This window comes from Megalops cyprinoides, chromosome 5 (genome assembly GCF_013368585.1).
Source record: "Megalops cyprinoides isolate fMegCyp1 chromosome 5, fMegCyp1.pri, whole genome shotgun sequence".
In the NCBI taxonomy this organism is placed as follows: Eukaryota; Metazoa; Chordata; class Actinopteri; order Elopiformes; family Megalopidae; genus Megalops; species Megalops cyprinoides.
In genome coordinates, this window is record NC_050587.1 from 11,586,223 (window position 1) to 11,601,502 (window position 15,280).

At 45.9% G+C, this 15,280-nt stretch overlaps 1 protein-coding gene across 2 annotated transcripts in view; it reads right to left on the minus strand.

Annotated features, from left to right (window-relative positions):
- The window catches only part of arhgap24 (Rho GTPase activating protein 24), a 104,182-nt gene extending 92,437 nt beyond the window's left edge, over window positions 1-11,745 (minus strand). The window contains exons 1-2 of one of the 2 annotated variants that reach the window (XM_036528618.1): window positions 11,441-11,745; window positions 214-413 (exon numbers count right to left, since the gene is read on the minus strand). In XM_036528618.1, the coding sequence (XP_036384511.1) occupies window positions 214-396 (183 nt within the window). In that variant the 5' untranslated portion in view covers window positions 397-413; window positions 11,441-11,745. Of the gene's footprint in view, window positions 1-213; window positions 414-11,427 lie in introns of both variants that reach the window. The other variant, XM_036528617.1, reaches the window with a different exon arrangement.
- Between the last annotated feature and the right edge of the window lie 3,535 nt (window positions 11,746-15,280).

Here is a 15,280-nt window from a genome sequence, read left to right on the forward strand (position 1 = left end):
AAGTTGAGCCTGCGAGGGAAGTGCACGGCCGCATTACATCGAGCTCAAGGCGAGGTATCAGCCCGTAGGAGTGAAAAACGGGACACCTCCCCTTTCCCCCGGCTGCTGTGAATTTGAGAGCAGCTTTGAACTCTGAGACCGCTGCTCAGAGCAGCACATTGAAGACCATTAAATATTCCTTGTAAAAAGAAGGGGGGGGGGGGGGTTACTTACCAGGGCTTTTGTCTCTTCTTCATCTTTGTAATAATAGAGCTGGTCTCCCTTGAGGACAAACCAGCGCGTGTGCCAAGTCTTGACAAAGCCCCCTTGCTTTCTTAGCCACCCACACCTGATGACATTCCTCCTGGTCTGACCATGCTGCGGGCTGCTATTGGAGACGGCTTGCTCCTCCATCATAAGCCCAATGGATTCCTCTGTTAGAGTCGAGAGAAAAGGACATGGAAAAGAAACACAATTAGGTTCATAAGGTGCAGGTTGCAGAGGCCAGCTTTTGGAGAGACAAAGAGTGCCTCTGACTGGCTTTTTTCATTTGATAGTCTCCTCTGGTGCATCCACTGTAGCCTCCTCTTTTCTCTCTCATGTTTGAATGGGGCGGGAGCTAACCTATTTTCATAGAACCACGAAGGTAAAAAGCCTGGCCACGTAACCAGAAAAAAAAAAAACAGGAAGGACTTTTCAAGGTCAATCTGATATACTGTAGCCTCGCAACGCAATGTTTTTCTTTTTTTGTGCATGTTGCAAAACCCGCATTTGAATTTTTCCAGATAAGCAAATATGCAAGACATATGCTTGTGTGTGATGCGAATGGGAGGCGGTATTGAAAGCATGGGTTAGGATGTTTGCGAGCCAGATAACAGCCAAAGGCAAACCTGTCAGCAGCCTGCTCCTCTGTACATCTATAACCCAGCAGGTCCTGCTCCTCACTCTTTACTCAATGTCCTGTTAACATGCAGTGTAATTATTGGACACATTTTGCGCAGGATAAGTTGCTGCAAGAACAGCAATAGCATATTTACATTATTTGAAGTGGCTTCTGTTTTACTGTTTTTCAGCATGTAAAATTACATTATTAGTTATGGTACTGGGAGAACTATGACAATGATTCAGATGTGTGAATTCCACGAAGCATATTCCTCTCACTCTTCCAGGCAATATATTTTCATGACCTTTGGTGTGACAGATATAGCTTTGCAATGTGAATGTATGTTTTTCAGTGATAACCTGGTCTCTAGTGAAGTGATATATATGTACTGTCTGTTTTCAGGTCCCGTAAGAACTCAGTGTTAAAACGAGTTTAGAGTTTGCAGATGAACTTCAATAAGCATAAGGTTGTAGACTGGTTATCAGTGACTCACATTTGTGGTTCTGCATTGGTCTGCAGTGTTTCCCCATGTGAGAATTAGAAACCCTAAATTACACAATTTGTCCACATACAGTAGATATTTTATCACAGCCAGCAATATCTGACCAAAAATTTGTGAAAAATATGGAATAATCGTTAAATGTACGAGATCTCTATGACTGTGCAGATTGTAAGACCCCATATGAATGTTACTTTTAAATTTTAGATTCTAGATTAAATTTTTTAGTTACATTTTATTAGTATTCAACTTCAAAGACCTTGAGAGAGGGTCATCCAACTTGTTTTAAGTTTCTAGACCCTGCTGAATTTTCACTTCTAACACGCTGTCTCCCTGAAGGCATGGGGATCTTGTCACAGTTGCCTACCTCAGATTTGCTGCTGTCAGATTCAGCATTAGAGAACATTGTCTATGGCTGTTACTTGCAGGGAAGAAAGTGGATCACATTTTACGGGTGCCATCTTGTGATACAGCGCAAACCGAAGAGAAATAGGTAAGACAAGTTTCCTACATGACTAAACACATACGGTCAATACGGTCAAACATTTGCAGGCAAGACACAGATGGGTATGTCCTTGAGTTACAGGCAATCATGAACACTTTGTCATAGTGTTTCTGCTGTGCAGACATTTACAAGTAGTAATGAAGCACACCCCCAAATAAACCTTAATCATAGTTTTGTACCTTGTAACTCACGTTTCCGGAATGTTCTAATGTCATGACAAGGTCTTAAAATGGCAGTAGAGTGAGTAGGTATTGTCTGCTTCTACTCAGAGTTATACGCACCCTAACATCTCAGTTCAACACCGACCATAATAGTCAGGCACAATTATAGATCAGTAATAATAGTGCGATGTGACAAACACACACAGAAGGACGGTCTTCTTTGTTGACTTCAGCAGAGGGCTGAGTGAGTTTCCTCATTATAAGCTATAGTACAATGTCGCGGTTCCATTGTTGGTTTGTTTTCCCTGTCCCCGGATGCATGATTTGCAGCTTCATCCATTACAGGGGACAAAAGAGGAGATCTTGTTTTGTGCGGCGTTTCCTCCCCGTCTCCCTTTCGAGCGCCTTTGTAGCGGTGGGCGTCGGCGCGACCCCGGCGCGGCCGCTGCCACCGGCGGCGCTCTCGCCCCTGCCACGTCGTCGCAGTCTGCTCCGCGTTATTGTGATGACTTGCAGGCCTCAGACGAGGCCCAGATGTGCTCCCCGCTCCAGTCATCTGCCAAACAAGTGCAAGGGATGCGGTCTGCTCCGAGCGGAGAGCCGGAGTGCCCTGTGATGTACTGCCACCACCACCCCCCAATAACAACAAGGGACCGGCGCTTTCGCATTGGCTCCGGTGTCCCCGTAATATCCTGGAAAGATCTGGATCTCATTAGCTCGCTCAAAGGGGATTAGCGCTCGCTCTATTGGCGCGGTGGGCCCCCCTTCCGCGTCTCTCCGTTTTGAAGGTGCCGGCACGTTTGCTCGCGGCGCTGATAAGGGCCCCTGGCGGTAAAGGGGGAAAGAGGGAGACACCGGAAAAACGGATGCAGCGTTCCCTCTCGGAAGGGGGCGGCTTTCCAGGAACAGCGACGCGTACCTGAGACCGGGCTCTGGGAGCGCACGCCACATGCAGTAGGGTACGCATGCGGCACTTGTGCAGGCGAGGGTGAATGCGTGTTTGCCCTCCGGGGACGGCCATCTGTTGATAGCATGGAGGAAATGCCACCAGGGCTGGCCCGGGACGCTTGCCGCTGCTCTGTCCCCTTGCCAGGCCTCCGGGGCTGTGATTTATCAGCTGCCTGACGCCAGTGATGCTGGCTGCTGTGGACGGATCCTGCACGAGAACCCAGGCCATCCATCTGAACCCGGGAGCCCCACTGGGACAGTATTTCACCACGTTATCTGAACCATCACGGTGGCAAATTAAGTAAAGACAGACATAAGATAAGTCAATGTGCCTGGTCGCCTTTTTTTCACAGGCACAGTCCCCCGAAGTACATCACAAATGTCAGCACACAGAAAACATCAATGGCCCTCAGTAGGTGCAATTCTATATGATCTCATTTGTTTAAAGTAACCCCCTTGCAAATACATGCAGAAGTCATTCACACATATATTAACGTGTTTAATTATGTAATGGTATCAACACAACCAGCTAATATTTTGTTTTTGCTTTGTAAGAATTCCAGGGGGGTTTTCCCTTTGCAAACAGGGATGTTTTTGATTAATCAGCTATCAAAATGTCAATATTTTTAAGCATGAACAGTATTGCTGAAAAATATGAACAATAAGAGAGACAACAACATGATAGAAAGTCTGCCGCTAAATGTGTCCCCTGAAGTGACCAGCGCATGCACATTATATCACCAAAACGAAATTGAATACGTTCTGGTTCTTTGCAAATGGGGACCACCCCTCTGCCACTACAGAGAGACAAACTATCCCTGTGTGTCTGGCCCTGTGTGTTGAGTTACACTGCCCGAGGTTGAGCATCCTGGTTTGCCTGCACCAGTGATGAACCAGTGATGCCCCAATGAACAGCTCCCCTCTGAACCAACCCCCCAGCCTAAGTCCAGCTCAAAGAGACCCTTTGAAGCCTCTCATGAATAAAATATCCTGCATATTCTGAAAAATAAGCATCAGGGCAGTTGTATTATTTATGACATTTTGGACGCAACAGAAGCCAGTAAAGGGCGCAAAGAATCAACCCAAAATCCAGGCTTTGGGAATGGAATTCAGATGAACTTTATCACGTCGTTGTTTGAGCTTGTCATCGCACGCACGCTACGGCGCTGTAGGTCCTCAGCCATCCTTTATGTGTAGGCCTTTGTAGGGCCCCCTGCCAATGGGACAATGCTATCCATATTTTACCAGCGTAAAATATACAGCTGCTACAGTCTTTAGAGATGCTTAACATACTGTGGCCCGAGGCATGTATGTTTTTTGATGGAACTTTCTCACACAGCATGCATGTGTGCTAACAGGATCACAGGAGCAGTGGGAACGGACAGTGGTGACCTCTACCATAAACATGCGTCAAAGGAAGACGCAGGGCCGGCCACTGACATCTTTTGGCACGAGCCGCATGTTTATAAACAGCATGTTGAATATTTCTCAGAGCCTCTCCTCAAAGAGACAAGCAGTGGTAACCACTGGTGACTGGGGTAAAAAGGAAATACAGATTTATTGGTAGCTTAAATAGGGAAGATACATCCAAAATGAAGTAATAAAAATCTGTCTGTCAACCGCTATTATTTGCTGTAATGCAACCTAATTATGTTCTTCGTTATACTACACTCTATCTGTAGATTACAGTGTGGTGCAGCAATTACACTGGTGTTTGGTACAGTAGCTCCGGGTTCTGCCACACAGTGTTATCAGATGATGCGGGCCCTTCGAGGTCGGCAGCTGTGCGGAGGAATTAGCGTTCACTTTCTTCCACACAGAGTAGGATATTAATATTCCGTCGCCGTCTCGATACTGTCAATCAGCAGCAGGGTGTGTTTAAGCTTGCTTGTCTCTGACTCATCCCTCGTTTGTTTTGGCTCAACGAGCACGCCGGCCATCAATTATGGCCCGCAATCCGAAAACCTTCAGACTGACGAAAATCCCCCATCTTTAAGCGCGAACAGTTGTTGTCTTTTTTTTCTGACGCCCGTTACAAAATTCTGTGTGTCTGATGTGCGTCTGCTGAATTGAAACGGCTCATTCTGATGCAGACTCCCATGGCGGACTGTGAGGGCCACAGAGAAGTGCGACAGGCTTTACCTTTTGTTCTCTACTGGAGTCAGCGCTTGCCCCCCGTTCTGCTATATCGCAGAGCTTGCTCCCATTCCAAAATGCCGTTCCTGGACACTTTCGAAACCTTCCGCTTCCTATTTGATAGAATAATACTTATTGGCAAGGACCTTGTTGAAATGGGTCCATTTGGCGTAGTTTTAACAAGGTCCTTGCCAAAGCTGTGATTATTATTGGCGTGGGCCCGCTCTCATTTCGCCACAGTAGTCAGGTATCTTCAGCCCCCTCTGACAGTTCTTGCGTTGGCTCTGACAGCGCTGGCCTCGTGCGACTTTATTTCCGCTCACCGTCCATCTTAATTCATAAAACGCAGCACGCAAATCTCCCTCAGCCTTAGTTATGCCACGTAGCTGGGGAGGCTCCTGTATGTTTTCGGCTCTGAGCCTCAACCTACATTTGTAGTCTCTTGTTCGTCCCAAAATACAGACTGAAACACATGCATAGCCACGCTGTTTTTACCAGGGAGGGCAAATTTTACTGTTTCACCTGGTTTTTTTGGCTCACGGTGACAGAAGTTCACCCCCTCATCTGGTAATCTGAAACCAATTTCAGTGAAGGCGGTGTGCCCCTTCAACCCCTGCCAAAACATGACACCCAGTGGGGTGAAATTACACAGAAAAGGTGCAGACAAGTTTTATCAGCTGACAGAACATGAGTGGAAAATTACTTAAAAAAAAAGCATCAGAATCTCAAATAGAACACCCCAGAAAAGAAGCAATAGAAGAGTTTAGGCCATGGAGCGGACACATGGGACCAAGAAAACAAGTATCAGAGGCCAAACTACAACCAGGCCCATTCACAGGGTGTGGATAAAAATGAGAAGGAGGCACCAATCAAAATGTCACTCAGCTGCAAATTAAAGTGGCTGTTTTGATTTATTTATAAACAACAAAAAAGGGCACTGGCACTCCAACAATTCTTGTTTCAGTGTTAAAATAGCTCAGGGCATAAAATGACGCTATCACAGTGCATAGCTACATTGCTGCTTCATTTTTGCTCATGTGTCAGGTATGGAGAGGCGACGGCCACACAGGAGGGCTCCAACTGTGCAAACATTTCGCCTTGCGTCCACCTGCTACACCCTTCAGTGCAGCGTGAACAAGGGTTGCTGTCTCTCGCGGGAAAGTGACAGACACAGAGAAGATGCCACCGAGCAGAGACCCTGTCGCCAATGCTGCTCATACCAGTTTCTCTCATTTTTTATAGCTTCCTTTTTTTTTTTGCTGGAACCATCACAAATCCTATCACAGAGCGGTGGAAGAAGCCTCAGAGGCCGGTCTACCAATTTAGCCTCCCGAACCTATTGGTTTTCTGTGCTTGCACAGTATGTTTGCGCACTGCGGTGGAATGCCATGGAGCCCGCGGTCCACAAAGGAGCAGCTCAATATTTGGCATCTCATTGTTTGGACCTTTCATTTGTGGGAAAGCGATCTAATTTCACCAGTCTGTCCTTTGAGAAAGTGGTGCTGAGAGGTGCTTGAGAAACGGCGTCGTTAAAAAGCTGGGGTTCTATTATTCATTGATCTATTATTCCGATGGCAAGAGGTAGATGTAAGATGCATTTTCCTGCACGGCAATACATGTGAATTATGCCCCCTGTGCTTTGTTCTCTTGAGCAGGCCATTGAGAAAGATGTATGCACCTCATTGAATGTTTATGAAGCTCCAGATTATCTCTTTAATCTGCTGTCTGAAACAACACTTAAGGCCTTTTAATAATTCCCAGCGGAACTTTAAACATGAATTCTTTATTTTGCCTTTATTTTTAACAAGCTGCCAAAGCCATTATCCAGACCATCTGTCTGTCTGCAGGCTGGCGCACTAGCTTCACAGCTGCTGCAGTAAACAGCTTGAGCGCTAGACTGCTAATGCTAGACTGTCTCACCGGGTGATGCAGGGTCCGTCCAACCGTACAGAATAAGCCGCAGTGCGGTTGGCTGGCCCCCCTGCGGTCCCGGTAGCATCCCCACGGGTGTCCGCTCATCAAGAAGCGAGGCGCGGGTCAGCGTCGCCCAGTTTTCAGCCCAAATACAGCAAGGTGTGTCCATTTAAAGGGCATCAAATGCTTGTTGTCTGGGAAACCTCAGTATCTCCATGTGATCTAAGACAAATTAAGTTACAGCTTGACACGAAAATTCTTAGTTTACATTTTCTGGGAAGAAAAATGTCAATAACAATTCAAAAATGGACCCTCAGGAAATTGGACACAGCAAGTATGCAACAATTCAGACCAAAACAGGCTCACAGGAAGCCCAGGGCTGTGCGTGTGACCAGCATCGATACACTGAGTAAAGACCACTGCCTTGGATAAAAATCCTTAATACAAAGTTAGTATGTAAAATCTTATCGAACAAGATAATCTTATTCAATGAGATAACACATCGACGAAATTAGCAGAGAAAGAGAAAGAGCCAGATCCAAAATGTCTTTCTCAATTCAAAGTGTCTTAATTTCTCCATCTCCGAAACAGAATTGCTTTCAATCCCTAAATTGTCCTCTCTTCAAGACACAAATACGAATCGCTTTGAGATGGGTCAATGGAAGACTAGCCATGTAAAGAGGCCTTCAGTACATATGGGGCAGATGTACTTCACTGGATTCTGTGAGGGAGGGAGGGGTGAGCTGAGTGGACAAAGAACAGCTAAAATTCTTCCTAGCCTGCCATGGTCAAACACCGCTGAAATAGCACCAGGGTAAGATCAATCTCCTTGACAGTCGCACACATCGGGGGGAGGGGGCAAGAGAGGAGCAAACTTAAAACCACACCTTGGAAAGAAGCAATTCAAATAAACCAGTCGATCTGGTATTCATATCGTGTTTCCATTCACTTGAAGAAAACTATTACTAGTATGTTAGAAATGCATACTGATAACAATGTCAGTAGTCAGCAAGTACCACGCAAATATTTTAAAATGTGCTTATTATATATCATGAGCAATTCCCAGCATGGTGCATCAACAAAATGTATGCTGTTCTGTTCCACAGACATTTTAAGTATCAATGTTTTTTTCCATTCCATAAAGTGGTCCAAGGGGTCAAGGACGGATTCGCCAGCTGCTGCCACCATGTGCGGGGATTGGAATCTCGGTAGGAAAACAAGCAGAGTTTGAGGGTCCGTGCCGAAGTGACACGGTGGTGGGAGCTGGGGTGTTTCCTGTGAGGCTGTGCACTCACGGTGGGGTCAGGAACAGGCCACTCTGCGAAGCCTCAATCGATCTGCCACATTTCCGCAAGACGATGGTGGCACCCGGTCATTTTCCGCGTGTAGGGTCCCCACGTGAGGAAACACCTAAAGCTGTCTGTAGTTCAGCTCTGTGCTGCACGCATGATGTGGCTTCCATGCCACTGGCTGCTGAAGGGGTTAATCTGTTTAGCGTCCACATCATTTCCTCCCAGCTAATTCTGACATGTTGAATCATATTCAATTCCCTACCATGATGCATGCATATTTAATCCCCTGCCATATGGATTATTATTGCTCGAGATTCATCTGCGTCTTCATTTGGGATACAGCTGCCAAACTCTGCAACCTTTTTAAGTTTTTCATGGGTACCACTTGAGAAGCCAGTTCTAATGTAATCTGCATGTTTGTGTGTGGGGGAAAATGTGTATAAAATTGTTTACCAAAGCTCCATTTATTGTGGCTACACAGTTTTCCTTATAAGGTTTTATCAAGTCTCCCACCAAGATGTCTTATTTCACATTCACTGTATAGTGATACGACTTATGATTTATCATTTATGATTTCATTACATCACATTACATTCATTTAGCAGGCGCACTTATCCATTACTTCTTCCAACACAATAGAACATTAGTGTATCCATTCAAGTTGAATCAGCAACAGAGTCAGACCAGGCTAACAACACTCCCAAACCAGTGAGTGTGCACATAACACCATTCAAATGCTACCACAAGTTAACTTATGCAACCTGACTAACCAAGGAAAGCCAAGTATACTACCATACATCAGTCACTAGATTTCAGCCGCTGTATTTTCATTTTGGCTGTTACGAGCCTAAATATTGTACATAGCGCGGGCTCTCACTATCCAGTAACGCACTGTTGGTATTCACCTTGTGTCACATTGTGGCTGACACAGCTAAGGAACGGAGGCCTGACCGCATTGTGTCAGACTGCATGCAGGTCTGTGAGTCAGACTGCCACCAGCAAGCAGGGCTTAAAATATCCAAAATGACCGTTATGAAGGCAGGCTGCAAACGCATCAGCACGAGCTTTGCATGAGACAATACCCACTGCTTTGCCATGAACAACACTCTGAACGCTGGCTTTAGATTTTCATACCTCTGTGGGTCCAAAAGTAAAACCTATAAGAAAAATATGAAGTGCCGCACTAAAAGAGACTTTTGCAGCATATTGCGGGGGCCTTAATGAACTTTGTACTACAATGATTTGGCACATTAGCAAAAATCTTTTGTCAAACCCCTTCCTTTCTTAATCGTGAGGAAAATATTTAAATGAAAGCACTTGTTTGTTTTTATCTGTGGCCCATGCTGTGTACAGACTCTGAGGGATATTGTTAAAGTTGCTCTTATGTCATTTTGGCACGGCCCCGTCAGATAAGTGCATGTGGCTTGGCCCTGGATCAGTGCTAATTGGCAGGCCGATCTCAGGTCAGGGCTAAGGGACTTGCGCGGCTAAAGGAGGGGGGAGGTTGTGGACTGGGGGGGGTGAAGAAGCTGTGGCATCTGCCGTAGCCCTGAGCTCGTCTGCAGGCTTGCTCCCTCCTTCAGCGATGATAACTGTAGCAGTGTGATGCGCAAACAAACCAACTTGGTTCTCTCCTCAGCGTCCAGTGGAATCACACGGAGCTCATGAGTGTGCAGTCTGCACAAATACCCCCTTCTCCACAGTGACTCAGACATCCGCCCTGTGTGTGTGCATGCGATTTTATCGCCTGCTATCTCAGACCATCGTAGTATTGCAACGGCCACATTTCCTTCGCCCTGCGCCAATTTTTGCGGACCCCCCTTCCAAAAAAACACGTATTTACCACTTCCCCTCCTCTGAATGAATGGGCATAACTGAACCGGCCCTTGCCTGGTGGCTGGTGGAAATGAGGTCTCACAGACTGGCAGAAAGGTCCAGACCCCGCAGGCGTTCCTCACCAAGGACCGGGAATAAAGATGAAGCCCAGGGGGCAACGTGCTCAGTGAACCCCGCTCGAGGTCGTCAGAGGCTGGAGTATAAAGCAATCCAGAAACTATTTTAATTCAATCAGGAATGCCGCCCGCTCTCTCTCTCTCTCTCTCTCCCCCTCTAATGATAATGCATTCACCGGCGTGAGTAATTGTGAGAATGGATGCGCAGTGGAAATCCGAGAGACACGCTCGGACTGCCGATTCGTGCTCCGGTGCCTAACCATTCCCCCCCTTGTGCGCTATCATTTTCAGGAGCATCTCCCTTCCTTACTTCATTTCCCCTTTCTAGTTACCAGCCGAGCAGCGGTGCGCTGTGGTGACACTAGCAGGCGAGCACTGCCCACCAGCGTTTCAAAGTTGAGGGCTTTGTTTTTGTTAACAGCAATTCCTTGAATGATTGTTTTTGCCTCTCTCTCTCTCTCTCTCTCTCTCTCTCTGTTTCTCTCTCTCTTGCTCCACAGAAATTTGCTGTGCTGCTCAACACTGAAAGAAAAGGTGACTCAGGAATTTGCAGACAGGGAAATCTCTTGAGGCTGAAGTTTTGTGAATGGGAAGAGACGGATCAATTTTGTTGACAAGTTAAAATGTGACGCTGAAACGCATACTGTACGGATGGTATTTCTGACACATATCTCAAATGTCACAGAGAGACAACCACTATTAGATCTTCAGCCATTCTCCATATGTCTCTCTGCATGGTAAGTGAATATCAGAACTAGCAGAGAAATCTACAAATCTGTTTACACAGGAAAATATGCAGCGTTTGTACAAAAGGGAAGTAGTACATGCAGAACCTAAACTCATCGCAGCTGATGAGGAAACTGATTTAATCGAAATGCTACAGAAAAGTGAGGCTTGGGTCCTGCTAACAGCAGATATATTTCAGCAGAGACACAGACGGGAGAGGACTGGACAACCTCAGCTCACTGCATGTTGATTAATAGCTAATAATGCTGAGAATGTACAGTTCTCAGAGAGGGGAAGAGGTAACCAGTGCTGTTCCTTAAAACATGCCCACTACAGATCACCAACAACATACAGACGCACATACCTACAAACACACACGCACACACACACACGCACACACACACATATACACACGGGCATCTGTGTACGTACCCTTGAAACTGACCTGGTAGCCCGCAGGAGGTGAGGCATAAAAAAGTGAAGAAAAGCAGAAAAGGCAAACAATCCGGTGACACTTCAGTCAAAGAGAGAGACACAATCCAGGGGAGAGAGGCTGCACTTGGCCGCGGATGTCGCTTTTGTCACCTCCATATAGCAGCTCAGCTGCTGCGGAGCGGGACGGTGGGCTGGAGCTGAAACGAGCTGTCATAAACTTTTTTCCCTTGACTGGTCAGACCATCTGCGCGCCGGGGGGTCTCTGGGGGACAGCGAGCCGCGGTCAGCGCCGCGCTGCGTAGCCACATGGGGGTGGGGGGGGGGGGTGTTTTCCCGGAGCAGAGCCCAGAGCGCGTCCTGTCCTGTGCTGTGCCGTTCTGTGGCGTTCTGTGGTGTTCTGTGATGTTCCGTGCTGTGCCGTGCGCTCGGCCGACTGACGGAGTCCCGAGGTAAGTTAGGCACCGGGCGGGCTGTGAGCAGGGGAGGAGGAGGAGGAGGGAGAGGGTGCCTGCGCGTGAGCTTGTTTGAGGAAGTCTGGAGTGGAGCGCTGAGCACTGAGCCCGGCCCTCGCGCAAGCTGCAGCCTCAGGTTTCAGATTCCGCCCAGGCAACTGGCAGCCCCCCCCCCCTCCAACACACCCCTAACGCACACACTCTGTCTCTCTCTCTCTCTCTCTCACACACACACACACACACACACACACACACACACACACACACACACACACCACACACACACACACAGACACACACACACTCTGCCAGCCCTGCTCGTTCTCTCGGGGGCTCTCTTTTTCACGCTGTCTCTCTCTCTTTCTCTCTCTCACACTCTGTCTGTCTCTCTCTCAGGGGCTCTTTCTAGGTCTCGGGGGCTTTTCTCTTTCTCTCTCTCTATCTCTCTCTTCCTCTCGACCACTTGATCACACAGTCTTTCTCTGTGTCTGCCTCTGCCCCTCTTTTCCTCACTCTTACAGGCTCTCTCTCTCTCTCCCTAGTACAGTCCTCCCTTCAAGAGACCTTCCCCCCCCGAGGAGCCAGCGCGGTCTGTGACCACTTCGCCTCTCGGCAAGCTGTCACCTCCCTTGCCTCCCGACCCCTGCATTGTCAGTGACTGTGTCAGACACGCTGTCACCCAGCACTGGGGTATTGGATGACAGGCAAATCAAGGCGTTATCTTCCCTCTCTGACATGCCTTTTATGCTGTCAAGGCACGGTGTGCTGCATCATTATTTCATAATGATTAACTATTTATTTACCATTGTTAATATAATTGGTCAGCCATGTTTTTTTCTAGTTTGCATGCTGTGAGTCTGGATAAGAGTGCCTGTTACATCAGACACCGAAACTAGGACAGACAGTTGGGACTCAGCAACTGTGTTGTCTTTCTCACACTCGTGTAACCACAGCTGTATAAATAGCAAACAGCAATGGAAAGCACTTGTTTGCTTCGGGATTGTGGGTGGCTGTGTAATTGCCACTGTCTCTCTTAGAAAGGGGAACAAACACTCAAGAAGGTGGTAGTTACATCTTACGGCATCAGGTGATGTTCCATATTATCAAGACAGGAATCCTAAAAGCAAAACAACATTTTCGTGCCACTGTACTGTGGCATTCAGCGAGGAGCCCGGGAGAACTTTTAATGAGCCCTTGCAACAAATGTGTTCACAAAATGGCTGACTGATTAAATACCCGGTTCTTGTCTCTCCTTTGCCACACTTGCTCCTGAGAGATATCCAAACTGTGGAGAGGTTCTTAAAGAACAATGAGCTTTAACAAAAGATGTTTATGGAATTGTAAACATCTACATGTAAATATTTACATGTATACATATTTAAATGTTCTCTGTATCAGTGATCCACGCATATGATAACCAGTGCAGAACACTTTTCTTTCTTGTGTAGGTGGACTCTGGGAAAACCGGTACATAAAATGATTCATCATCTGTGAGCTTGAGTTGAAGATGTCCGGCAAGTAACAGACCAGAATATTTTCAGCATCCCTCCAAAAAACCTTGCCTCTCTTGGTCTCTCATTGTAAAGAGCATTGTTAGAGGCAAGAGCACGGTGACATGAGTAGGTCATATCTCCACGGCCAGTCCGTCTCTTCATCGGTATGCTCATCTAAAGTGTTTAATCAAATCCATGTTTAGTAGTATGGGAAAACTAGTTTCTGAGAACAGGGTGAGTAAGCCTGAGAGTCTTCTTTTGTGCAAGGCAACTCGTAGCGCTGGATACTTTGATTGCCAGAGCACCATTTAAATGCTAACTCCACAAGCGTTTGGCAATTTTGGATGTTAGCAAAATGGGAATACGACCAGTGCAATGTATTGCATGCTCATTTATTAGACTATTGTAGTTTCTAATACTATGCTCTTAGCATCATCAACTTGTCAACCTTTTGGGCCTTTTGCAAAACTATATGGGCAGTAACACTGTCACGGTCCTATAGTTGTATAACTGTTGGCCCAAAATGGTTTTTATTCAATCCAACTCTCATTTGCAGCACGTTACTAAATATGCCAAAGGAAATTTGCAACTTGCTTCAGAAAAATAGATGGTTTTGTGTGGCTGGAAACAAGACAGGCATTCTATGTATTGACATTTGAGAGAGTTTTCAGATGATCCCTATACAATTATTCTAAAAAGATATAGTATAAAAATCCCAGACCCGCACTCCCTTTCATCAGCTGTTTCTGGAATCCCTCCATCCCTCCCCTCCCTCCTCCCTCCCTCCCCCTCCCCCCTCCCCTGCCTCAGTGATCTGTTCTTTCCTGCTCTGTTGTGTTGATAGGGTTGGGGGGGGGGGGGGGGGGGCACCAACCTCATCGTAACAGCCAGGTGCGATCCTTTCCTCTGAGTCCAAGCCAAAGGTAAGGTTAAACATTCTAACTCATGACATCTACTTCCTTTGTATATCATTTGTTCTTAATAAATTTCATAAGCTCTAGTTCTGTGTCAGAAAATGCATGTCTGCTACATCAGGTAATAACAAGGAGACATGACACATCATGTCTCCTTGTTATTGACACAACATGTCATGATGCTTGTATCGTGACACATGTTGCATCTCGAGGAGTGTGCAAGTTGCCACATGCCTATTTGTATATCAGACAAGGAGCTGAGTGTCTCTACACATGCTAACAATATCCTAATTTACATCTCTTGTTCATTTATTCACTCATTCAGTCAGTCATTTAACCACACTTCCTACTTAACTTTGACTAACAAATTTAATTTGGTTTTACATAATGTATTTGTTGACTCAAAATTTGGATATCAACATGGTTACAGTGTTAGGGGTGAAATGTTATGGAGATACACTGGCTTAAATTTGTTTCTTGTGTGTGTTCCTGTGTGTGCATATGCGTGTGAGAGAGAAAAATGCATGTTTACTGTACAGATTTTGCAAATTCAGAAGTTGCCCATGAGTGAGTTACTCATTAAATTACAGTTAAAGTGAGGCTTCTTGTAAATAATATAAGAAATGATCCTGCACAGAGCAGACAGCCTTTTTCCATGGAAAAATGTTTGGTACTTACCAAAGAAAAAAAACTAAAAACGGAAAATTACCCATGGCTATGTCAAGCAGATGACTGTAGAAGTGATGCATGACAATAAAAATGTTTAATATTTTCGAAGTCTCCAAAACTAAACTAAAAAAAGCATTTTAAATTATTTACAATAAGCGATTAAAAATGTATTTGCATAAGCTCTGAACTGTCACAAAACATAACAATATTATCATGAATTTCAACACAATACCATGTTAGAGTGAAATTTGTTGAAAAGGCCTTGAATTCAAATATGTATGTGTCCTTATGACTCTCGTCCCATGATAATAGGTGGAAGTTC